Source organism: Borostomias antarcticus, assembly GCF_949987555.1.
Source record: "Borostomias antarcticus genome assembly, chromosome: 12".
In the NCBI taxonomy this organism is placed as follows: Eukaryota; Metazoa; Chordata; class Actinopteri; order Stomiiformes; family Stomiidae; genus Borostomias; species Borostomias antarcticus.
Window position 1 is genome coordinate 6741602 of NC_140245.1, and position 10973 is coordinate 6752574.

Below are 10973 nucleotides of genomic sequence, written 5' to 3' on the forward strand. Positions count from 1 at the left end.
GACAGTGGGGTCCTGTTGTTGTCCTTGTTTTGAAGCCTTCTGCCCCGGCACCCTTCACCCCGCTCTCTCTCTCTCCTCTCTCTCGCTCTCTCTCCAGGGTGGGACACCAGGACAGCCTTGGACTGAGACCGGCATCACTGTAGGACCTCACAGAGTCAGGAAACATGCTGACGTTGTTGGCACTGGCGTCGGTCGTACTCCTGGGCATAGGTAAACAAAAACCAAAAAAACTTTTTTTTTCCTCATTATTCTTATTTTCATTATTCGTGCTCAAAATGCAGGTCCCGTGAGTGAGATCTGTGTCCGAATTGAAAGTGTGCTGTGAAAAATCATATTTTCACTTGTCTTGGGTTGATGGGTTCAAGTGCATGCAGGGTCAGTGGGAGAATCCCAGGAATGACAGTGATGACAGTTTAAAAAATAAATAAATAAAAAAGCTCAGAGTTCAGATACAGCTAGTATACATGCTTCTCAAGTGTAGGGTACTAATTCAGCTAGTATATATGCTTCTTAAGCATAGGGCACTAATACAGCTACAGTAGTATACATGCCTCTCAAGCGTAGGGAACTAAACTTGATGTACAGAACTTTTCTGGGATCTTCAACTAGTAATACAAACTATGGGTGATGCAATGTTTTATTGAACAGTATGGATTTGCTCAGATTGTTTGCTCAGAGTTTGAATAGAACAGTTTGTCTTGTAATACAGTTTTATGGCAAAACCACGGTCTGTCATATCATTGCAGAAGTTAGAGTGACTGCACCAGTATTGTGGTCACCACAGAGATGAGCACTGCGGGCAGTTTTACGCTTGAGCAGTTCTTTCTGCTCCCCTGTCACATATTTGAGGTTTTCTCAAAATGTAATTAAAAACATAAAGTTTGATTCCATTTTCCATCAGTTGACATTAGTTCTTTAAGGGTGTACTGTGAATATCGTAAGCTATAGCTCACAGACGTAAAAATGCTAATACCTGAGGCATCTTGGGATATTTAGAAGGGACCTGTGGACCATTGATGTTGCAGATTTAAAATCCTACTCCTGCTGATTTATATTGTTTTGCTGTTTGTCGCTTCCATTGCATTAGTGATCGTCGCACTGAGATTAAAATGTAATTTACTATGGGCATGCTGTATTGATTTTTGGCTTATCCAGAATGTGTATTTATCTTGGCATACTATACTGCATAAATAATAAGCTAACATAACTCTTAATCACTGGAAATATGTTACATAACTCTTAATCACTGGAAATATGTTGTTTTGTGAATAGTGTGGTGTTTGCAGTAACATATATTTTTCCAGGAACATTTCCATTTCCTGTCCTTTATTACTGCCTTTTTTGCTCATTGTTACAGCGCAGTATGCACAGTGTCAATAAAGTGTGTGTGTGTGTGTGTGTTTGTGTGTGTGTGTGTGTGTGTGTGTGTGTGTGTGTGTGTGTGTGCATGCGTGCGTGCGTGTGCGTGTGAATTTCTGTGCTCATGTTGGGTTGTGTTAAAAAATATCTTCATTGCTCACTGTTATAGCTCATTGTGCTCCCTATCAATAGAGGGTGTCTGTCTTTATGTGTGTGTGTGTGTGTGTGTGTGTGTGTGTTAACATGTTAACCCTATCCCCACCAGTGCCCCAGCAGTCCCAGGCCATAGTGATCTATACGGGCTGGGAGCGCCACGCCCTGGTGGGCTCCGACATCCGCCTGTCCTGCTCCTTCTTCTCCTGGCGCTGGACCTCCGATGACGTCACCTTCTCCTGGAGCTACCGTCCCGACGGAGCCCGTGACACCATCTCAGTAATACGCGCGCACACACACACACACACACACACACGCGCACGCACCTTCGTTTCTGATCATCTGATCTACTTTTCATCAGCCTCGTCCCACCTGCCCCCTGTTCTCTCATTTCCATCACTCCTCCTATCTCTCCATCTCACTACTGCAGCTGTTCCCTACCCCTCTCTGCCCCCTGCACCCCCCCCCTCCTCCTCCTCCTTCTCCTCGTCCCCCTCTCCCTCCCAGCCTCTACCCCCCCTCCTCCTCCCCCTCTCCCTCCCAGCCCCCCCCCCCTCCTCCTCCTCCTCCCCCTCTCCCCCTCTCCCTCCCAGCCTCTACCCTCACCCCCTCCTCCTCCTCCCCCTCTCCCTCCCAACCCCCCCCTCCTCCTCCTCCTCCCCCTCTCCCTCCCAGCCCCCCCCTCCTCCTCCACCTCCCCCTCCCAGCCCCCCCCTCTCCTCCCCCTCCTCCTCCTCCTCTCCCTCCCAGCCTCTCTCCTCCTCCTCCTCCTCCCCCTCCCAGCCCCCCCCCCTCTCCTCCCCCTCCTCCTCCTCCTCCCCCTCTCCCTCCCAGCCCCCCCCTCCTCCTCCTCCTCCCCCTCCCAGCCCCCCCCCCTCTCCTCCTCCTCCCCCTCCCCCTCCCACCCTCTCCTCCTCCCCCTCCCCCCCTCTCCTCCCCCTCCTCCTCCTCCCCCCCCCCCCCCCCTCCCACCCTCTCCCCCTCCCCCTCCCTCTCTCACCCTCTCCTCCAGGCTTATTATCTCGTCTCGTCACCTCCTCTGCCTCCAGCCATCTCTCACGTCCGTCCCTTTGAAAGTAGATTATCTTCTCTTGCTTTATCTCCTCCCCGCCATCCTGCCTCTCGAGCTCCAGTTCCTCAGGTACAAATAACGACTCGTCCTTCCGGGTTCTTCATTCAAGCCGTTTGCCCCCCTGTGAAAGTGGCCGACGATTTTGAGACATTTAGTAGAGGTTTTTTCCAGAGAGAGGTTTAGTGAAAGGGTTGGCTACTGTTAGTTGCCATCTCAGTTGATGCTCCCCATTAAGGATCAAGACCTGAACCAGTTAGCAGTAAATATACTCTTTACCCTATATTCTCTGTTGTAAAGCACTTTGACCCGCATTTATTTGTACAGTATGAAGGGTGCTATACAAATAAAGTTTTATTATTTTTATTATGTATGTATGTATGTATGTATGTATGTATGTATTATTGTTATTATTATTATTATTATCATATGTTATAAAATGCACACTTGCCCAATCCCCCAAATGGATTCAAAAACATTGGTAAAAGAACACAATAGGCTACTTACGTAGGCACTAATCCTATGCTTTAAATTCTGTTTAAGTGCCTTAAGTGAAGAAATTATGGAAGGATTTGCAAAATCTGTATTAATGGTTACCACTCTATTTTTTTGTTTTTGTTTCCATAATTGCATTTTTCATTGATTTGATCATGTTTAATTCATTAGTCAGTTTTTCACATCTGCCTCTCTCATTTCATTACTCTATTCACATGGGACACATCTGTCAACACAGGTGGGAAGCGCTGTGCAGTGCTGTATTATTATGGGATTTTCCATTGAATTCCCACAGCAGTTTCTTTCACCGGTGATTTATTTGAGGTGGTTGCTATAGTGATGTGAATGTACTTCCTCACTCTTCCGTCTGTCTGTTATCAAATATGAATGGACGTGATGCAATACGAACTTTACGGATAACATTGGCAGATCACCTCTTAATATGATTAATTAATTGTGCAAAAATGCAATTATGGAAACTATTCAATCTGCTCATTAAGGTTTCAAAATTCTGGGAATATTCACAAACGTCCCAAATTCTGTTTTCCAGTTTATTCCAGTTAATTCCCATAAATTACCGTTAATTAATTTCCATGGGAAGCTTCTGAATATTCCTGGAATTTTGCAACCCTCCTAGTCATACATCTTTCCAAATTGAAATGTTGCGTTTCTTCATATGTATAATATAGATATACTCGAGATATAGAAATAGGGACATGAATAAATATGAGATCCATAAGGTGAAACTGATCCATTTCATCTGTTCCCAGGTCTTCCACTTCACAGGGGGCGTTGCCTACCTGGACAACAAGGGGCCCTTCAGGGACCGTATAGAGTTTGTGGGGAACCCTGCCCGCCGGGATGGTTCCATCCTGCTCAAGAACCTGGACTTCAGCGACAACGGAACCTTCACCTGCGACGCCAAGAACCCCCCAGACATAGTGGGTCGGCCCTCCAGCGTCAGACTACTGGTGTTTGAGACGGGTGAGGCGTCCAGTTAGGAACTCCAGGCTCAGTATCTTTCTGCCTGTCTGTCCTTTAAAAAGACATGATTTCCATTCAATGAGTAGGCCACTGCCTGACATAGCCAATTTGATTGATTAATTGCCCTCTCTTCCTCTCCTTTCTCTCTCCACCTGTCTCTCCCCATCCCTCCCTTCTGCCCCTCCCCTCTACCCCCCTCCCCTCAGTGCCCATCCAGGCGGGGGTGATCACAGGGGCCATCATCGGGGCGGTGTTGGGTCTGCTGGTGCTCATAGTGGTCATCTACTACCTCATGAGGTTCCTGGTGGCACGCAGGGTCTTCAACCTCAGTGTCAGGTCAGTGCCCGGGTGCCCGTGGCCGCTGGGTCGGGGTCTGAAGCCCGAACCCATCCCTGGTTTGGACACTTGTGTGGCTTAGCTGGCACCTGGCGGTTCTATGAACGTAGCGTTAGGTCGTGTCCAACTATACTGAGCCCCTTTCATTCAAAAACAGAGCTGAAAGGACTGGATTGACATGAGCATGGGGGTAGTAGGCTGTATCCACCTTGCCAGCTGATAGACCATGGCCTACAGGAGTATATTTCGCCATCTTGCTTATACCTATCCAATCCTGTCAAATCTAATATGCGCGTGTCTAGGGGGTCTAGGGCCAGGTGGGTGCGTCTGGACGGGACCAGAGAGATCTTTATCTGCAGCCGGTGCGAGGCAGTACTGCCCTTTGACCACCGGAGGGAGAGATTGGGCATCCTGACATTGTTTTTCTTTTGTTCCCTCCAGCAAACATGGCAAGAAAAAGAGAGAGGGACCACAGCCAAGACAGGCAAGTCCCCCCTCCCCTCTCTCTCTCTCTCTCTCTCTCTCTCTATCTCTCTCTCTCTCACACACACACACACACACACACACGCAAACACACACGCGCGCTCTCCTGACTGAGCAATGAAAGAAGCCGGGAGCTCACTGACTGTAAGGCTAGCACATACCTTGAAGCACAGCAATTTGGCGCCATTAAAATCAATGTCGTTGAGACGAGGATGAAAAAGACATCTCGCACTTCTGCCAAAGTACACGTGATATCAAGAGTTCAGTATCCATCAGCCCCAACATTTATGAGGGAGAATAATAGCAGTACTACACACACGCACACACCCACGCACGCACGCACAGGCTGGAGCTGCTAGCAATAATTACAGGCCTACTCCACACTGGTACCTTTTAAAAAGGCCGGTCCTGCCACTCCTCAACAAGGTAACACTTGGCCCGCACGCTACGGTAAACAGTTATAATAGTCTGCCTGCTGTTACAATTCTAGTGTAGCCTAATCCTGGCTTTTCACCGGCGTGATCTGTGTCTCTGTCCTGGCGTGCCCGAGATCGTCCTGCTCCGTCTCCATCGCCGCCCTCCCCTCGTTTTTGGCCTCTTAACGGGGGCGAACGCACAGCACGGGCCAGCCTAATGTCGGGATCCGAGAACAGCACTGTGAAATGGCCGCTGCGAGGTCGCGCTATAATCCCATGGCGGGTGAACAGGGGTTGATTTGCTCACGGCGGGGGAATGAGACAGGCACCTTTTGATTTTCCCAATGTGAGTCCAAACGAAAACAACTGGCCCCTTTTATTGAATCACAGTTATCGGGAGGTAGGCTGCTGCGCGCTGAGACCGTGTGTGTATGTGTGTGTTTGTGTGTGTGTGTATGTGTGTGTTTGTGTGTGTGTGTGTGTGTGTGTTTGTGTGTGTGTTTGTGTGTGTGTGTGTGTGTGTGTGTGCCTGCGTGCGTGCGTGCATTTTCTTGGGGATGGGGGTGGGTGTATAGCCCTTTGGTACTGTAATAGGATTAAAATTGGGCAGCTGTGGCTCTGGAAGTAGAGCAGATCGTCCAATGATCGTAGGGTCGGCGGTTCGAATCCCGGCTCCTCCAGTCCACATGTTGAAGTATCTTTGGGCAAGACACTGAACCCCAAATTGCTCCCAATGAGCAGGTTAGCACCTTGCATGTCAGCTGCCGCCATTGGTGTGTGAATGGGTGAATGAGAGGCCATTGTAAAACGCTTTGGATAAAAACGCTATATAAGTGCAGTCCAATAACCATTGAAAACTGATTCATTTTAAAATAAAGTTAGCTAATATATTCTTGGTATGGGGATTGCAACTTTACATTTAAGTTTCCGAATAAAACCCAAGTCAAATATTTTACTATGATATATTAAAGGGAAAGTATTAAAGGGATATGTTTACATGACTAAGGAAAATAAAAGGGGACATGAATGGTGTTTTCACTGATACAATCATAAAGTTATGGTCAGATACACATCCTATGCAACACTGGGCTGTCGGCTGTTTATTCACGACTCTCGGGAATAAACAGATTATAGGTCACGCGGTTCTGGTCGAGGTTCCGCGCAACTGCTCCAAAGGGTCAAACGGCAGGGCTCTGCTCGTGATATCTACCTCAGTGAGTGCACTCCTCATTCGGCAGTCCCCACAGCGAGCCCTCGCCCTCGCTACTGTCAGCGCGCACGCCGGTTGCAGTCCGTTGCAGCGTGCGGCGCCTGCAGGCTTCTGTGATGCATACATGAATAGTAAACCCCGTCCGAAAGGACTCTCTCTCTCTCCAAATGTGACAGCCTTGTCAAATACAATACAAATACTTACAGTGAGTCATTTGTATTAGGCCTATAGTATCGGTGGTCAAAAAAACAACCACAACACACTGTACATTATTAAATGCAGCCTTTTCTCCTCCATATGGTTCCTGATTTCTGGTGTTTACTGTTTACACATGGGGCTTCATACACTTGTAAGTGGGCCTTTTGATCAAATAGCCTTTATTAAGAGCTCTGCTGACAACACAATTTGTATCAGCAATTGCATCTTGGTGATTTTCTATTCGCTGGGCTTGCACAACACACCGCCGAGAGAGAGAGAGAGAGAGGGACAGAGAGACAGACACACACACAGCAAGAGAATGAAAATCTCATCGCACAGTATTGAGTAAGTGTGTGTGCGTGCACGTGCGTGCGTGCATTGGCCATTAAGAGGAGTGGCCTTAGCCAGAGGTACTGTAGCTGCCCTAAAGCGGAGCACACTGTGGAATGTTATCAGAGTGCACTCACTATTGATCTGCACTAACACACCCAACCCATTCTCTCCCCCTTCCACCTGTCCTCCCCCCCGCTGAACCCCTCATTCACATTCCCTTCATCCAGCCGCTGTCTCCTTCGCAATCGCATCCCTACAGTACCTCTCCTGCCGCCCACCCCCCCTCCCCCTCCCCCATCTAATCGTTGACTCTTGATGACTGTGAGAAACCACCATCTTTTCTTCTTTCCCGTTTTGCGTTCTGTCGCTGTCTCTCTCTCTCTCTCTCTTTCTCTGTAGGTGCTTTGTTCTTCGGCGTTGGGAAAAAATCTCTCCCTCTCTGTCTCACTTCACCTCTCTCTTCTTCCCTCCTACCTCTCCGTCTCTGCCTCTCCATCTGCTCTACCTCTCTCTACAGTAGCCGTGTCTGTTTCTGTCAGTCAAGTGTGTTAGTATGCAGCAAATGACCTGTAGCCACTAACCTACCTACCCCCACCTCATCTTCCAGTACGGTCCTACCCCCCCCTCCCCTGACAATAAGAATCATCATCTGTATAGCCACAGTGGCCCTTCAATGGGCTTCACGCCCTCCAATAGGAGCCCAGTATCCTTACATGGTAAATGGTAGACTGCGTCCCTTAGTATGCTTAAAGGGACATTACACCTCAATGGGATTCCCTTTCGTTTCAGTAAGATCTTATTGTTGAAGCCTCGTTTTGTCTTTGCATGACCACAGGTTCTGACCCCTCCCCCAGCCGATAAAGGAAAGGGCCCCTTGTATACTCTCTGCTTTGATATACCCCCCTGCAAACCATAGCAGATAGGAACCCCTTGTGGCATCGCTTGAGTCCTCTTCCCCTCCTATTCCCTTGCTTCCTATACCCTTGCCCTCTGTGCCCTAAGCCTAAGATAGCATAAAGTTGCCGAAAAAATCATACAGATTCATACTTTGTTGTCAAAGTCTTTGTGATGAATAAGTACTGCAGAGAAGTGAGTGTCTTTTAAAGGACAGGTTCGGAATTTGGCATTATAAGTCATGTTAAAAGGTTATTTACGATCATATACAACGGCCAATATCAAAGTTTCCTCAAGCGGTGCACTCTCGAGATATAGCCCATCGCCGCTAACACACTCAATGGATCCATAGGTGCATAGACAAAATCCCTCAAAAACACCATAAATTATGCACCTATGGATCCATTGAGTGTGTTAGCGGCAATGGGCTATATCTCGAGAGTGCACCGTTTGAGGAAACTTTGATATTGGCCGTTGTATATGATCGTAAATAACCTTATAACATGGCTTACAATGCTAAATTCTGAAATTGTCCTTTAATGAACTTGTGCATGTGTGTGAATACCCAATCATGCATCGTGTGAATGAAGTGGCACATACCTGTAGGTGCGTGTTCCACATAGGTATGCATCAGAAGTGCGTGTGTTGTGTGCGTGTGTGACCGTGTGTGTGTGTGCGTGTGTGTTGTGCGTGTGTGTGTGTGTGTGTGTGTGTGTCGAGAGCAGTCCTGTCCCTAACGCATGGATACCTGTTTTGTCACCCCCTTACAGCTCTGGAGACCACCCCCCCTCACTTGCGGCCCCCTCTAAAATGACTGTCTCCCTCTTTCCCCTCTCTCCTCTCTTCCTAAAACGTGCCTCTCTCTCTCTCTCTCTCCTCTTCACACTCGTCCTCCACCCATCCTAACCCCACCCATTTCCGCCATCGCTGACTCGCCCGTCTCACATCGCTAACCCGTGCCTACCTCCGTCCCTCTCCCCCTCCCCCTCTCCCTCCCTCACACCCCTTTCCCTCTGAAGTGACACTCCCCCCTGTTGTCCCCCACCCCCCTGCCTCTCCACAGGGCCCCACGCTCCCTTCGGAAACCTCCAGGCCGAAGGCCGCGGCCTCCGAAAAGAAGAAGCAGGAGTCGCGCAAGGATAAGAAATAGGATGAGGGGAACAGAGAGCTAGCGAGCAGAGCCCACTACCACACAACATCAACAACAACAACAACAACCGGCCAACAATACGCACTGAGACAGGGAGGGGGCGGCGCCTCGCCCAAGGGGCCCGCCCGGACGCTGATGACCATTGAACTGGAGCTCGTCAAGGGCGGGAGCAAAGAGGGGGAGGGGTCCAAATTAGTCGGTAGCTTCCAGTCCCTCTCCGGGCTTGCCAAAAAGCTAACGTTCAAATGAGCAGTGAGGTAGGGTGTAGGGGTGATGGGGTGGGTGGGGGGGTTGGGGTGTAATTGAAGAGCTTGGGGGGAGGGAAAGAGGATCCCGAGTGATCTGGCAACATCAGAAAACATTTCTATATTTCTATTGTCAGAGATTGCGTTGGGTCAGTAGCCGGGTTGAACACAGACGGTCATGATAGAAGAAAAAAAAAAACGTGATACCTCAATCAATTCAAACAAAAGCCCTCCGAGTTCTGCTGACGGGCCATAAAAAAATGCCACACGAACCATGCCAAAGACTGCCAAGTTTGATAACCAAAATCAAAGCACAATTCCCCCGAAGTCGGCCTTGACTCAGAGAGTTTCTGACATTCTCCAGTCGAGTGCCTGCCTTCTACGTCGGTTTCACATCATAGACCCCTGGCTACCGGGATGGATGAGCCAATTTGTTTTTTGTTTTTTTGAGACCATGTGTCAAACTCCCGTTTCTCTTCTTTCACACTGAACCTCCTGTCTCTTCCTCCTCGTCCCTCGCTCCCTGTGAACCCCTCCCCTCCCCCGCTGCTGTCTCTCACCTCCTCCGACTCCTTAGAAGTGATTTGAACAAGTTTTTGAAAATGCTCATTCCTCACGTCCTCTCTCCTCTGTTTTCTCTCTCTCTCTGTCTCTTCCCCCCCTCTCTTTTTTCTCTCCTGTAGATAAAAGTCTGACTTCCACTCAACTGTCTCCGCGCCTCTAGTCCACACCCTCTCTCTCTCTGCCTTGCCTTTTGACGCAGCTCCTGTCCCTCCCCGCTACGCCCCCCCCCCTCCCTGTTGAGTTTGCTCGGCCGTAAACCAGTCCTCCTCCCCGGAGGGTTTAAGTCGAAACTTACAACGCGTAACCCAACACACAGCCACAAAGCAGAGCCTGTAGCCACTCCGAGACACCACGCGTGAGCAGCTGATGCACACATAACTGCCTACTGCCCCCCCCCCCTTCCCCCCCCATAGGTCCCATAGGGGGCTTGAGAGTTCCCTGAAACGGCAGTTAACGTTTTTTTTTCTTCTTTTTTTCCCGCTTGATCCCCGTTGGACGTGAGCGGTGGGAGGATTTTGCACTCGTGACTTCAGACGGAGATAGACGGAGGGGGGGAGGTGGGGGGGGGGAAATCCGATTCCGGCGGGGCTCCGGAGTAGATGGGTTCAAACGTAGCGCCAGGAAGGGGGGAGTTAATCCCTTCGTCTTCTCTTTAATGGAGGAGGCGGTGGCGTCACTGCTGGGGGGGGGGGGTTAGGGGGGTTATTTCTGGTGCTGTTAGACGGCGCAGGCTTACTGTAACAGCTGCACGGTCGTACCGCGGGAGGGGAGGAGCTAGGCCCTCTGTTTGTGTCTGTCTTTCCATTGCTGGCAATTGTGACCGAGAGACCTTGACATGACGTCACGCTGACAGCCAGCAGTGGACATTCTCAGGCACTGACAAAGAGCTACTAGGAAGCCGCGACACGACGAGCTTCTGTAACGGGTTATTTTGGGCCCCGCTAATCCCCCTCGACATATTTTTCTTTCCCTCGGCTAATTATTTTAGCATGCAACTGGATCTCTCTCTCTGTCTCTCTCTTTCATTTCTTCTTCAGTGACGTCTACTCCCTCGTCGTCTACTAGGCCTAAACACAATCCACTC

General features: G+C 49.4%; 1 protein-coding gene across 1 annotated transcript; it reads left to right on the forward strand.

The window, feature by feature from the left end:
• Positions 1-164: 164 nt before the first annotated feature.
• mpz (myelin protein zero) lies at positions 165-9080 on the forward strand (the record flags this gene model as incomplete). Its single annotated transcript, XM_084446742.1, has 6 exons — positions 165-210; positions 1625-1791; positions 3847-4060; positions 4267-4396; positions 4838-4880; positions 8994-9080. 6 exons carry the CDS (start codon positions 165-167, stop codon positions 9078-9080), a joined length of 687 nt encoding a protein of 228 aa, XP_084302868.1.
• Positions 9081-10973: the final 1893 nt, after the last annotated feature.